General features: G+C 35.6%; 2 protein-coding genes across 2 annotated transcripts; both read right to left on the reverse strand.

Annotated features, from left to right (window-relative positions):
* Nucleotides 1-1,135: 1,135 nt before the first annotated feature.
* CenB1A (Centaurin beta 1A) lies at nucleotides 1,136-8,731 on the reverse strand. The gene is made up of 12 exons (XM_003704201.3): nucleotides 8,359-8,731; nucleotides 8,134-8,191; nucleotides 7,787-7,845; nucleotides 7,054-7,227; nucleotides 6,311-6,955; nucleotides 6,057-6,236; nucleotides 5,869-5,975; nucleotides 5,610-5,793; nucleotides 4,617-5,517; nucleotides 4,440-4,539; nucleotides 4,248-4,368; nucleotides 1,136-4,095 (listed from the first exon to the last, which is right to left on the reverse strand). The coding sequence occupies exons 1-12, from the start codon at nucleotides 8,409-8,411 to the stop codon at nucleotides 3,927-3,929; spliced, it is 2,751 nt and encodes a 916-aa protein (XP_003704249.1). The 5' UTR covers nucleotides 8,412-8,731; the 3' UTR covers nucleotides 1,136-3,926.
* Nucleotides 8,732-9,449: 718 nt separating this feature from the next.
* Nucleotides 9,450-14,447, reverse strand: spab (space blanket). Its single transcript, XM_003704334.3, has 6 exons — nucleotides 14,291-14,447; nucleotides 13,552-13,731; nucleotides 12,968-13,097; nucleotides 12,596-12,745; nucleotides 11,858-11,946; nucleotides 9,450-11,794 (listed from the first exon to the last, which is right to left on the reverse strand). The coding sequence occupies exons 2-6, from the start codon at nucleotides 13,708-13,710 to the stop codon at nucleotides 11,651-11,653; spliced, it is 672 nt and encodes a 223-aa protein (XP_003704382.1). The 5' UTR covers nucleotides 13,711-13,731; nucleotides 14,291-14,447; the 3' UTR covers nucleotides 9,450-11,650.
* Between the last annotated feature and the right edge of the window lie 1,317 nt (nucleotides 14,448-15,764).

The raw sequence follows: 15,764 nt of genomic DNA on the forward strand, positions 1-15,764 counted from the left end.
AACGAATAAAATGCAGTAGAATGAAAGAAATGCGCGCACGCAATGGATCAATGGCGTCGAAAGATGCATTAGTTTGAATGCAAACAATATTTTTATCAGTCAAAGAGAAGACACGATTAACCAATGGAACAGCGTCTGTTCTTATCACTGTTATCGTCATCGAGCCAATCCACGATCAGTGATCGACATCCATCGAACTTTTTCACGCTTTCAAACCAATCGATCTGTCGGAAAGCTACTGCGCTATGATCACAATTTCCCCTGCACGCTCGGAACGTTTCACTGATTAATCGCCAATAGATTACCACACTGTGAAGTATGAAGCACGTGAATGCTACGACGAATAATCGTTCTTTTGACACCACTCAAAGACTAATTAATCGCAGACTATAACTCACTGGGGCTGTTAGGATTGGATAGGTTGTTTAGTAACAGGGGTGCGTCAAGGATTAGTGTTCTTGATTTTTTAACTGGGTTACGATTAATTTTAAATTTGCAAAATAAATAAAAATTTAAAGATGTACAATATATGATGTAATTGATAACTAAAATTTATTGCAAGAATACAAATTTAACGACCGAGATTTGGGCATGATTAACAAAATTGAAATAAATCAGATTATTTTCAAAGTTACAAGAAATGTATAAGAAATGTTCTAGAGGCTTCTATCAGCACAGAATCGATCATACAAATTGTAAACAAATGCTAGAAACGCAAATTGGAGCATTCATGTGATACACAGAAAAATTAATAGTAAATTTGTTTGTACATTTCTATGCACACATACGTACACACTGATAAGTGTATAGCGATAGGGTATTGACCCGTTTGGATTAATTTACGTAACCTAACGCGTAAATCGTGCGTATACGATGCATATACGTACGTACGTTTCGTTAGATAAATAACGATTTATCGATTTGTACTTCATAAATTGCGTCGTACAATTACTTCTACGCAACAAACAAATTGTTGCGCAAAATATTTTGCGTCCAACTTTTGTTTTTGTCGAATGGAATTTAGAAATTGTTGGAACACGTTTGAGTTATTGTCATTCATGTTCTTGTACGTTGTACAAGATTTGAGAATTTAAAGAATTTGGAGGATAAAAGGGTTAATGAAAGAACACACGAATATTTGCATAATCGCTGTTTTATGACGTAAACTTTGTGTACAGTATGATACATTAATTAGTTTGTTTACAATTTTTGTTGCAATCGCGCGTAACAGTGAAACGATTCTATTTGTTCAACTCGTTTATAGACATACATATGTATACTGAATTCTTGTTAACAACATTTCACAGTTAGGCAGTAACTGGCAATATTTTTAAACAAACCGACAAAACGTAACAACGTAGAGAATATTGTATTATACAATTGAAAAAATCATATTGTATATAAACGAATTTTTTGATTCTTACAAAAGCGAATATTTGCGTTGTGGAAGACGTGCGTGTATTTCCTTGACTTCAATTTGATAGATTTTGCTTTTTTTAATTATACGTACTATATAAAACATATGTAAAAAAATATAAGTACAAAATACAAGTACTAGACATCGATATCTTGATTGAAAATTTCAAGTATTCTCGCGAGGAAGAAGAAAACTGATTAATAAAGAAATTTCGGAAATAACAAGATAATTCTAAAGATACTTTACATCGTATAAAGTGTTCGAGTATAAAGGAAAGTAACATACCATTTAAAAGTTAATCGAAGACGAGTTTTGTCATTAATCAACTTACGCAACAATGAGTATCTAATTATTATAATAGTTATGCTTACGTCATCGTCATGTTGCTTAATTAAAAGAAAATTCTTAAAAAAAGAATCGAATACCAGATTCGAACGACAAACTATGGCATGTACATCGAATAAAAAAATATATATCAATTCGAAAATCATACCCTTAATCGGTTTCTCGTAAAAATCTCGTTGAAACGAAGTTCACAGAGAATTTTGTACCTTAAATCGTAACTATCGGTAAAGCCATCCTACCACATAAACAATGAAAAATATTCGTAACAATGATTAATACGTCGTTTCTCGAGTAGGCTAAAAAACGAATCATGCATTATGCTATATTATTTCATAAATACTGTTTAACGCAGTTATCGTACTAAAGTGTTCGCGAAAGGAAGCATATTCACGGGTATAGTCGGGTGCAACATAGTTCTTTCGGCTAAGAATAAGTTAGAGGAGGAGTATTCAATCTCCTTCAGTTTTAAGTCAAGTTTTCAAATTTCCAAATTTTCAGCTAGATAAATTTTGCAAATGTTCAAACTTCTAAATTCCCGCATTTCCAAACCCTGTAAGTTTTTATACTCCAAGTTCTGAAATTCTACGTTCCCAAATATTTGAATCCCAAATTGCTAAGTTTGTATATTTTCGAAGTTCCAAAGTTCCGAAATTTCAAACTTTCAATTTGTCAATATTCTAGAGAAAATTTAGGAGCAATCTGATTGAACTTCTCCTCCTAGTTTTTCTTGCCTGAAGTAAATGCACCCGAGTGTACAGTATCAAGCATGGGAGTCTTCTCTAGGGAAAATGGCGACGTGAAGTACAAACCACTCATCTATAAAAGTTAACTAGTGAAGTTTTTATTGCTTATACGAAAATATTTCAAGAAAGCTATATTCTCAAATATTGGCGAGTGTTAAAATTCCTTTCCCCTAGATGTCTATTTTCCTTAAAGAATACAAGCATGCTCAGTACACCAGTGTTATTCGTTGTATAAATCACGGAAAGAAAGATTGTCCATAAATGCAGTACAGCGAAGAAAGTTATCAAATTGAATGTCTAACAGAATTCTACATACACAAAGATCACTGTATTATGTATCATAAATTCTAAACGATTCTCGGAAATAAAATTCATTCAAGAATCAACATCGAATAGTATTCTGATATACGTATATGCTTTAGGTACAAACGGTTTCAATTTTTGGCAACAAATTCGTTACACGAATCATATCAATCGGTATACGTTATACTGAACTACACTGAATCATATTTTTTTAGGTTTTTTTCTATTAATTTAAACTGGTGTAGTTTATAGCTATTCGTACGTGTAACTTTTCTAGACAAACTACATAATTATATGTACGTATCTATAACGTTCTAATTCGATCGGTTCGATACTAATTACATAGCATCAGATTACTACAGTTAACTAACGGAAAAAAAGAGTTATCTTAGTGCCAGTTGTATATACACTACTGGTAATATTAAATATATAAAAACAGATACATGTATAAAATTGTTGCTTCGAAGACATCTTGCTAGACCATGTTATGTATGTCGAAAACGTGTCGGCTATTGGTAAAACCTTTCTCGATACAACAGAGTTAAAAACTACTTTGTCACGTTTGCAATATCACATAAACGATATACAAATATCTGGTAATATAAATTTATACTTTGCTATGCGTGTTCGCAAAACGGCTTAAAAATTCCAAGTTACGTTTACAGTATGCAATATGCGAGTGTATAAAGCACACGAGTAAAGTGTTCGAAGACAGTTTTCTTTTTTTAATATCTCGTCTTTTGTAAATGTCAAGAGGAAAACCAGAGCGTAATTTCGAGTAAGCAAAATATAATGACTTTTCAGTTTAGCAAAACACACGAAAATTCCTTAGCATTTTCATTTTTAAGTAGAAATACAAAACGCTAATAAAATTTCAATAAACTTCGCGCAGAGATCAAAGCGTAGAAAGATGCAACTTTCATAATAACATTTGTCTCTCTGTTCGATCATAAAGCTTTCTCTTTATCCTTTGTATACTTACCCAGTTATTCGTAATCAACTCTATTACCCTGCAAGGAACTGAAAGACGACATTTTCGATGTACCATTCCTCATCTTCTCTCGATGTTGCAGCCTGCTTCTGAGATTTTGCAAATAAATCTTGCATGCCCTTAAACCTCATTCAGGCGGTTGCGACGCGTGGTTACTTTCATTTCTTCGTTGCAACCGCTCTGGATGAGAGCAAGCTAACTGGCTAAAATCGCGGACTACGTCGTTGAATGTCTCATCACCGCTAATTCCAATCTCTGAATCCTTCATTTCTTCGTTTAAGAGACCTAGACGTAATCTGAAACAAATATTAACGATATCCGTAATACTAAAAGCATACAAGGTTAGTTGGGTAATCCAGACTCTACAGGTAAAAAAGGGGCTAGTGATAAAATAAACTGTTCCCAAATTTTCCCTTAAAAGCACCTTAATAATCTATTTCATGCTTACAATGTAACAATATCTGCATTAGCTTCCTTCACGGCTATCGACAAAGGTTTAACACCACTTTCATCCTGAATGTGTTGGTCGGCGCGATGTTTTAAAAGTAAACATACTTGGGCAGTATGGCCTGTAATTTCATAAAAAAATACTGAATCCAAAACTTAAAAAAATATAAATATTGCAATAATCAGTAAATACCTAGTTCCGTAGCCAAATACAATGGCGTTTTTCCATCGGCATCCTGACAGTTTATACGTGCTCCGTTCAGAATAAGATATTCGCAAGACATTACAGAACCCTGCACCCGAATAATAAGTTACCTTAAAAAGTTATATTGAATATCAACAGTAAGTTCCAGCCATCTTTTATACTTACGCTTATAATCGCTTGATGCAGCGCATTACGACCTCTATCATTAACATTCGTCCACGATTTGTCAGCACCTGCCGCTAAAGCTGCACACATGACAGGAAGATTATGCGCCGCAGCGGCTTTATAAAGTAGCATCTCAGGATGTAAATTCTCTATGTCTTCTTCGTCCGTGAACTCCTCATCTTCACCGGCAGTCGAGTCCTGATCTGAACTTAATTCTAAGCTATTATCGATCGTTGGCTTTGGTAAATCGCATCCGAACATCAGCACGTCGAACTCCATCTTTTCTGTACACTGTTTCTCCGTTCCAACGTCTTTGTTCTCCGACGTATCCTTCGTATCGGATATCTCTGTGCTTAAGGACACTTCGCTTTTCATCGACAAGTTATTATCCGAGTCGCTCGTGGCTATTGTATTGTCTTGCACCTCAGGAATCTGAAGCTTATGCTCGTTCTCCATATTTGATTCTGTATTGCTATCGGAAATTTTAGAATCGGAGTTGCTTTTGTTCAATTCCATTGGAGGCCGTACCAATATCTTCCCGTACAGGGTCGAGTCATTCTTCAGATCTATGTTTGTACTATCATCCGAGCTTAAGGAACTTCTTTCTGTTTTCTTCGCCTTATCAACGGAACTTAAACTTTCAATTGACGTATGCTTGCTGTCATCCGAACTCGTCGAATGATGACCTTCTTTCACGGAAGATAGTGTCGTTGTTTTGTTACGATTAATACTATCAATTTTGTCGCAACTTCGTGGTCGACGACGTAATTTGCGCACACTCCACTTGCGAAAGTGCATTTTGTCACGACTCGCGTGTTGCCCGCTAGAAATTATGTTACTTAAGGGTTTCACGAATTTGCGGTCCACATACTTAGCTCTTATCCAGGCTTCGCGTATGTTACTATGAATAGAAAAGGACTCAATCAGATGTTTGTAATTATATCTCTGAAGATAGTTGGCATCCGTATATTCTTTTTTTGCGATGATACTTACCCATTGCATTTTGGTGTAGCTCTAATAATATTTGAAGGAATTGGCAGAGCCTCGTAGACGTTATTAACCACAGTATTTCCAAGCTCAGCCATTACTTTTAATATCTCTGGCTCCCAGTCGTCTAATGTTAGAGATCGCACTTTGCTATAGTGAACACCTAAGCTTCTGTGCACTCCAGAGCATTCTATAGAAAAGAGGAACTTGAGAAATTCTTTAAAAATATTGTGCAAGAGTTTTTAGGTTATAAAACCAAATTTACCTATGCAAAGTGTGATTCCAAGATTGATACTGGCCCATCTTGGATTAGCACCACCACAATCACAACACGAATCATTTCCAGGGATCTTCAAAATTTGTTCCCAGACTCTATATTGAGAAAAAGATCAATTATTATAATATATTTAACAATATTTATTTGTTCATGGTTACAGGAAGTACTCTTGATACCTTGATTTAGGTTTTGAGTTAGGTCTGCTTGACCCTCTGACATGCTGTGATTGTGAATCTCGTATACTAATTATGGTACCAGCACCCATGCCTCTTTGAATGGCAGCACCGATTGCTTGCTGCATGGCAGTTACCCATGCTAAGTATGCTTCTTCGCTATCAGCTTGTAATATGTGACTTCTGTAAATTGCATAATATGTATGTTAAGATAGTGCAACCTTATTAAAATTCACTAGTACACATTGAATACTGACTTGGTAGGACTTAATACTTCAAAACAATTCCTTCTATCACAGTCAACCACTGGTTTTACAGTGCAAAGACGAAGATCTTCTTCCATAATTGTAAAATCACTGTCGCCAGTTCTTTTTCTGTATACTAATTGGTGATCCCTTAAACAGAACCACCTTCTATTCCATGTTTTAAACGCATTACTGGTGCGTTTAAAGAGATACCCTTCCATTCTAGGATTGCCAGGTACCGGAGAAGGTATTAGGTCTCTATTTGTAACATAAATATGCCTATTTTCCATTTCCTTCTCAAGCTTAATGGAGTCAGTTCTCATTTTAATTAAATTCTCTCCAAGATCCTTTAAAAATGGATCCAAATCTTGCGCAAGATCACTGCCTTGATGATAATAAGTAATACATGCATTCATGTAATTAAGTAGAGTACCCAAAATTTCATGCCGTTTTCGTGCCTGTATCATTGTTAATGAATGAATGTAGTCCAATGCAGTGTGTCGGAAACAAGATCGTGTGGCTGACAGGATATTAGATGTTTCCTCATATTCTGTAGGTCTAGATTTTGGAACTTGAGAATTTCTATTCAATGCTATGTCTAAATCTGCAGAAATCTTTTCAAAGTAGTGACGAGATTCTTTCACCCTCCTAATATCACTGTTAAAATAATATCAATGTTACATATATGCATAAACCTTCAAATTAAAAATACATAAAATATTTATATCACACATGAAAATTTTAATTAATCTTACCTTTTAATGAAGGAATTAAGATCTTTAATTACAGTTCTAGATGCTTGATCTAATAAAATAGTATGAAACTTATTCATTTCCTTTAAAGCATGGATTAACTTGTTCAGTAATGCCATTATCTCTGAATCATCGTTGAAGTACAGAGATAACTCCCAAAGACTATTAGCAAATTGGCTATAAAGAAGATGTGTACAATGTTATTTTTAGAAATCAAATATACCTTTTTTTATCACACAATGTATTATTCAAAGTATTTTTTAAATTAAAAATTTATTAGAAAAATATTTTACACAATAATTTATTATGTATATACAGTGCAATAAATGTAAAAATACTGCTTGTTTTTTTAAACACTCTTTATTGTGACATAATATAGGAAATTAATGCAAAATGAATAATCCTTGAACAGCAAGAGTTTCAAGCATATCAGTCTTCATTGTATTAAGCTAAGTACCATATGAATGACTCATTCCCAACAGAGCTGTAATTCATGTGTTTCCTGACTCTTCTCTATTGCTTGGAATCTCCCTCTTCCATTTCATTATTAAATACAATTCATTTAAAATAATCAATACCTTTTAAACTACAAACATTATTCAATCAAATTAAATGCCTTTTTTAGTTCCACTTAAATTTCTCTCTCTCCTTCAATTATGACATAACTCCAATTTGTCACAGTAGGCTCTATTGTTCTAGAAATTACACATAATCTATTACATATGTTACAACGTACCTTTGCTGTCCTAGAAAAAGCTTTCCAGTGTCAATCATTTGGCTACAGTTTTTTAACACCTGCAAATAATTATGTTTTAACATATCACAGTACATAAAAATCACAGTACTGACATTATTCTAGGAACACAACAAATTATTTACAAAACTCAAATAATGTATTATACAACTATAAACATACGAAATTATAAAAATTTAAAGAACAAAGTTATATTTCAGTATTTGTAGTTATTTTAATTTATGCATAAGAAATTAGTGAAGGGTAACAGCAGATAACAAAAACTCTCTCATATTGCTGCAATATCACGTATTTAGAAAATGTTACGTTTTTTCACGAAGCAGTAATACCTTGTCTAACTTTTGTTCGAGTAGATCAACGTTTGCCTCTGCCTCCTCGATACAGGATCTATAAAAAAACGAGCATTTGTAATCTGTCCTTTATTCTCAACGATCAATTGAATGTTAATGCAATGCATTGGGCAAATTATTCATCGTTCTATGTATGGTACAACGGAGTAGAGCACGTAAGACTAAACAAGTAGTGTCAGAACAGAAAGTTTAACCGACTCTCACCGAAATTTTGGCGTGTCTCGTAAACATTCCTCGAATTCGATTAAAGGCTTCATTTTGTACTATCCGTTACCGGTTATTTTCAAGCGCAGTATCGTCCGACGAACTGCAATCTTGAAATTTTTCCGTTCACTATTTCCCATCAAACGGCACGATCATTTAGACACACTATTAACACAAACCGTTCGCATTCGCGGAGAATAACACATTCCCCTCTCTTCTGTCAAACAGATACAATACGTTGAAGTTATTCTCGACTTGACAGTATTTACCAGTACTGACAACCTTTTTTATTATTATAACCCTATACTTTACAAAAATTTAACCCGTTTGTGACGTTGGTTACCCGCATTTGCTTTTCGATCAACGTCAATCGTACCTGATGTAGTTCTTGACATTACCGTTCTGAAAGCGCTAGATGAAGGTAGTAGAAATGACGTTTTGGACGATGTCGATAATGCAGATTAGGTAATATTAAGAATGATAGCTTTTCTGTAAGTCGGTATATATTTTTTAGGAGCTCTAGTAGTTTATTATGTTACATTGTAATGATACTATTTTAATTCTATTGGGATCACAGGATATTTTATATGCGATCTTATGTTCTAATACCACCGCTCACCGCTAGCGGGTGTCAGGGTACTCTTCTCAGAAAGAGCGCGTAAAGGCTTCCAAAGTACTTTCAACTTTTCTATTAATTATTTTACAGTAATACCTGACATTTTGTTATAAAATCTTGCTTTTAAAAATAAGAATTTATTTGAGATTTTATTATTTATCGATTCCTGTGAATTAGGCATAATGTGTCCCTACTCTTGACCGCCATTTTCCCTAGGGAAGTCAAAGTTGCAGCTGAGTGCACTTAGCACATGGTACTATATGTACATATAGTATATGACTGCACTTTCTGTTCCACGGATTGAGGTCAGTAAGGCATTGCGAAGTACGAGGAGGGAATTTTAAGAATGTCTGTTTAATAAAGAGATCACTTATACACTTTCCAATTGTAGAATTTCGAAGCCCGAGTTTGAGACTTATGAGTTTGGGATTTTGAAAGTATAGGACTTGGGAAAAGTTATAAAATAAGAAGCAGATTTAACTGTTTTGTATGCATCACAATTTATTTCACATTAAACTATCTTCAACTCTGTAGTATAATTTTGAACATTACATATACGTAGTTATACACATATATAATAATTATGTTGGAATTAATTCATCTGACAGAGGTACTTTAGACTCGAGCCGGAAACGGCTGTAGTCCCCTAATGAGTCGCACGTTTAAACAATAAATGGAAAAATGTTTTCCAAATGTTCAGGAAATGTATTTATTATCCTATGATATGTATTAGTTTCAGTTCATTGCCTCATTCTCGTCTCCTTATTTTCAAGAATTGTAATTTTAGGACTATAAATAAATACCATAATAAATAATCCGAGACGAAAATGTTAATACAAAAGGGCAGGGATTGAAAGTGACAATACAATCGAACTTTTCTAATAAATAAATGCAAAAGTTTTGAAGCAAAGATCGTGTGAACCCTTGTGACATGACGCACGCACGACGCATCAGAGGGTAGTAACATTAGTTTTTATAGAGATATACGCATCCGGAAAATATATGAATACTATATGTAAATATGTGTATATATAGTATTTAAGTATACATATCGATCGAAGATAAAAATATAATTTCAGTTAGATATATCCTGTAGTAACATGTCACATTTAAAACTCCCTTAATAGATTAGGCATTCCCATGATATGTTACGAGTTTCTCTTACAAGATAAACAGGTCAACTTTGGAAGTAATAATATTAATAACGTGTAACTAGAAATATATTATTCTCTTTATTTTGTGTGCTTTGGACTCTCGTTGACTAGCATCAGTGGCATAGAAACGAGGTTTGTCGTCCAAATTCTCGCAGCAGGTACTTTACGCATCGAAAAATGTTTCGACGACAGTCATTAATTAATTAACGACCGTCGTTCCTCGTGATTATGATTAGAACATTATTTTTGTTCGTGTGTTTCATCTTTATGATCGTTCACGTAATTTTTTCTAATTAACATTTAACGTAACGATTCCCACACAGAGAATGATTCTTTTAATTACATTATAATTAACGATATCGCTTTAATAATCGAACCCGATAGAGCGATTTCCGTGATAAGCGTTCAATTGTGCGATTCTCACGTTCGAAAAGAAACCATTTCCTACTTAATATGTCTACGTACACACGTATACTTTCAATTATCTTTTGGAATATACGCTACGACAAGCAGAGTGTCATGATACGTAATTAAAATACTTTCAAATCGTCACGACTCGATGATGCATAGAAGTTTTGTTAGACACCGACGAAGCTTGTTTAAACTTTTTATTCCGATTAAATTCAGATGAAACATTGACCATACGATGGAAATAATGTCGTTCTAAACTTCTTTCCACTACCACTGATAACAAGAATGTTTAACGTTTCTTCAAGAAACAGAATGAGAAAGCATATTCTGTGTGCGTTCGAATAATTCGAGAAGCAGAGCCGTCTTTAGGATTACAAGGCCCAGGCCTGTAGGATCGCCAGAATAGGATTTCCAATTTCTACTTATTCGCACTTTAATCGTTTAAAAAAGCATTTTATTTAATATAATTAATTCTTACAAATTTTCGAGAAATCAAGTCCCCGAGTCCGGGCCTGGTGTATCTAAAGACGGTGCTGAGAAGTCTTAAGAATAAATTCAGGAAAAGTTCGTGTACAGGGCGAAAAACCCACTCTTTCAGTCATTTCTTTAAATATAATACAAAAGAACTATTGAGCTAACAAACTAAACACTCTAATCGTATTTATTAATTATCGTTTACGTTCGTGAGAAATAGAGACACTATCGTTTCTACCGCTATCGTCGTCTATGTTCTATTTATTCAATTCCTATTCAATTTGTAAAACTCTAATTCTCCACCCGAAAACAACGTTCAAGGAATGAAAAGAAGGAAACGCTTAATTTTTTCTTCTCGAAATACCCTGTACACGCTGTTCGTTAATAAACCTTGATACGTTACCTTATGATTATGATATGTGTTTGTCAGTCGTAATATTTAAAGAAAAACGATTTGGAAGGCGCGTTTGTTTCCCGATTCTCCCACCACGTCCGCCATGATGAAAACTATGAAACACCGTGGCACGGGAGAATCAGGAACCAGAAGAATTTCGAAAGACTTATTTCTCTTTCAATATCGAGGAGCAGAATTTGATTTTATGTAGACACTCCTTCCGTTCTCAGTGGTGTGAAATTCTTAGGCGAAAGGAACTCGTTTAAAAATTCGATTTCCCTGTCCGGTGATACGTTTCTCACCGGAAGTGTACTGCACGACGGACTTCATCTGGTCCATCGCTACTGGGCCGATACACACAAGAGGGTCTTTGAAGTATGCACAAACCTAAGAGAATCAAAATGAATGTAAAGCCGTCATTTTTTTAAAAACCTTATCCAATTTGTGTACCTTTCTTGGCGTTTGTCGGTGACGCCTCTGAAGCTGGCAGCACAAACCTCGAGTGATATCGCATTCCCCAGACATGTTACATTCCTCGTCTGTAAAACGAATTTTATGCCGATGTAATTATAGCTGGATTTTTTATTTAAGTCACTTTATAGTTGTAGACTGATTCGAACACATGAAGCAATAAAGTGCTTGTGTCATAAAAAATGTAACTCTCTTTTATCGTCAGACAGGCAGGCAATTTTCAAAGTACGAAATGATCTTAAATAATAAAAGGGCATAGCATGCTTTTTTCTTGCGGTATAAATTACGTCCTTCGTATCTTGATCCAGGATATTTAAAACTTATGAGCCAACGTTTTACGTAAGAGTTTATCTCTCTGACGTAATCGTTTTCCAGTTGACCTTTATCGATTACCCTTACATTTACCCTTATGGTTAACACAATTTCTTAATTGCTCATCGAAGACTAGTTATATACCAATATCCCTTATTTCCTTCTACTTTATCCATTTGCAAACGATTTCCTCAAGGTTGTAAATATAAGACCTGGTGGTACCAAGAGATCCACCATGATATGTCATAAACTATGCCGACATTACTATTACTTAAAAGTTAGATAAAACCAAGAACAGTTTTTTGAATTAAAGTTCTTGTAAAGGGATAACACACAGATAGCACAAATAATATAAAAGTTTATCCATAAAAATGTTATTTATCCATTGAGTGTTTTGATACTTACTATACAACTTATTAGAAGTCATCGGTGGTTGACAGGATCGTGTCTCGCTCCCAGCAATCTCAGCGCACATCAGTCCAGTTTCGCAATCATTATCGTTCCTGCATAATTCTCCCTGTTTCTGCCCCAGGTCGAAAACGCAGTGACCCATAGCTATAAGAAAGTAAATTGACATTTGATGTGCCGTTTTAATACGATTCATCGTGTACTCCATGCAAACTAGGCGTGCTGTGGAATTATATCGAATGACGGGTTTTGCATCGTCATTATAGGAAGACTTCAGTAGCGATAATACTCGGTTTACGTCTAACTTTCGAATATCACAGCGACATTTTCCTATAAAAGCTCAAGTACAAAAGAACAAACGAAAATTACCTCCATCAACGTTCACGCAGATAGAGCCAGGACAACAGTGTTCATTAGCCGTGCACCTTCTCTCGTAGCAAGGTACGACGTCTTCCAACGAATCCCCATAAGAGTTTCCGTAACCGGCGGATAATGGTCGCTTGAATCGAAACGGAAGTTAGAGAATTCCCGAACACGCGAATGAAATGTTGCGTGGCGGAAAGAAAAGTGGAGCAGGTCGTTTCTTAGCTTGTCGCAAATTGACCCTTAACGGACAGCCGTACGAATGATTTACGTGTCGCGAATGAATTATGCACAACCCCCGGACGCATTCGGGTCAACAGCTTCGGACCGCGAACCCTTCCTGTTTATATTTGCATAGAAAACTCGAGAGATCGTTTAACGAGTTCTCATTTGATTCGCAGCCAACGGCGAAGCAAATTTAATGACACTTCTCTCGCGAGGATTGTTTGCAAGCGGCAGGCACGTAAGTGGATACAGTTACGCGGGAATAACGTTATCGATCGTGTGCCGGCTGTACTGCGGCTAAATTGCAACCAGCTATTTTTGCGTACGTGTCTAAGAAATTACGGCTTGGGTCAAGTTTTACCTACCTGGTACAGTCCCGCTTTGCCCATGTAATCGCCGTGACTTCCGTAGCCGAGGTTCGATAGCATTTCCGGGCTAAAACGGTTGAACAAACCACCCCATCCTTCGACCCCGAAGTGCATCGTGATCGCGAGGACGATGGTTACTGCTAAACACGTGTGCATCTTTGCTTGTTTCTTGAACCTCTGAAATTTTAGGACGATTCGCTATCATGACTTTAATCCAAAAAATTTAATCAGCAATTTTATTAAACATTAATCATTCGAAGTCACAACCAATGAAAAGGGTAGTTCGTACTGCGACAAGTTGCAAATAAAATTTTCCACTTGTTAACTCGCTTAATTGCAACATCAAGGGTATTTAGAATTTTCTTTCCCTCTGTTGTCGGATTTTAATTATTCTCAAACTGTAGTCTTTTAGATGCATTTGGCCCGGGTCCAAACCCTAAAGTGCCGAGACAGCGATAATTTCATTTTTCGTGAAAAAACTATTACTGGAGTATCTCACCAACGATACTTTAGACCACACAAGATTAAAAATGAAATTCTTATAAAATTTAAGAGTCCCGAAGGAAATATGTCTTCCACCCTTAACTTTGAATCTTAAATGTATCTCTATGAAAGACAAATCCTCACATATAAAGTACCAAGAAATGATATAATCCGATCATAAAATACATCTAGGTAGCATAAGAGTTTTCGAAAATTTTGCAATCGTTGACATAGAAGTTGCAGAGTAACTTACGAGATTCCTAGTCACCCTAACAGTTGGCCGGTGTTTCGATAGGACCAGAAGGATCTGTCTTGTCTGTTCCCGGGATCAACAAGTCCTCGATGAAGTTCGCTGGAGGACTGAATCCAAGCTCCGCTAGCATTGGCAATCTATACTCTTACGTCGTTCCGGTTTCCCTTGTACAAGCTCGTACAAACGTCGGCGCAAGCGCGACAGCCGAGCTTTTTACGCACACGACCTAGGTGACATTTTGTTCATTCACTTTTTCCATTGCTTTTATAATGTTATTCATAACAACATGCAAACAACCATACAAAAATCGGCTTCATGTTTCGGTCACATTGTTGAAATAGCGTTTGGTTTAATTATCGAAATAACAAGAAAACGTATGGCGTGTTTGCTTTGAATCTCCCAGGCGGATATTTTGTTTGCTCCGTAAATTTACAATCATGGATGGAAATGATATATCCATTGTTGTTCGAGGAAGCGCAAATATCCTGTACGGGGATGAAACCGTTTTCATACGAAGGTTTATATCAGGGTTTCGTTTGATTGTAATTTTGTGTTCGTGGAAGTAGCAATTTGGGTGTGCTAATAATTTTTGTTTAAGAGAAAGGAAAAAATGTTCACCCCACCGAAGGATACAACGGCGCCATTCATTGGGCAAACTTTCGTGTAGGTGTTGAGCTCCTTCCTTGTTGTTCCAACTGAATCACCGTTGTTTCGGTCTCTCTTGAACATATTGATCCAAGGTGTCCTGATGCTCTACCTGGCGGTCGATCCTGCTTCACATATTTCTTCTCTAGCTGATTCTATACCTGCATATTTCTGTCTGAAACTACTTTCATATCTTGCAACTTTAACATAAACGATATTACAGAAAAATAACAAAAATCTTCTTTCTAATTCACCAAGTTTTCCATGGTGTTCGACTATGTTTGAGACGTAAAGATTACGTAACGGATAACAACGAATGCATTAGAATTGAAGGCTTTATACAGATGTTCCCAAGCAAACCGTTATTCCTTCATTCTTTCTATTGACGTAGTTTCTGGAGATTCCTTGTAAACATATCAAACCCACGTACATGATCACCTGTCTATGGAAATGCCAAAGTACGTTGCTTACGTTGCATGTGTAACAGCTATTTATAATATCAGACTAATTACGGTTCATACGACGGTCTTGTAAGAAAAGAATCGAAGTAGAAATCAAGGTTTATGCCAACAAGAATAAAATGGGATAATGTTACCCTATGTATTTCACGCGAATCACGCTTCGAGTTTCGCTAGATTATCTTATACTTCGTTTTTATTGCAAGATAATATGAAAAATTTCCCAGCAACGTTGTTCCATATTCGTTTGCAAAATTATTCAAAGCAGAAGTATTTTATCTGACTTGTGCAACTTGTGATCGCATAAGCAAATACATTGTACGCTTCTACAGCAGGTATTACCTAGGATTAACTGTCGCGTGTTGATCAAC

The sequence above is a fragment of the Megachile rotundata genome, chromosome 6 (genome assembly GCF_050947335.1).
Source record: "Megachile rotundata isolate GNS110a chromosome 6, iyMegRotu1, whole genome shotgun sequence".
Lineage (NCBI taxonomy): Eukaryota > Metazoa > Arthropoda > Insecta > Hymenoptera > Megachilidae > Megachile > Megachile rotundata.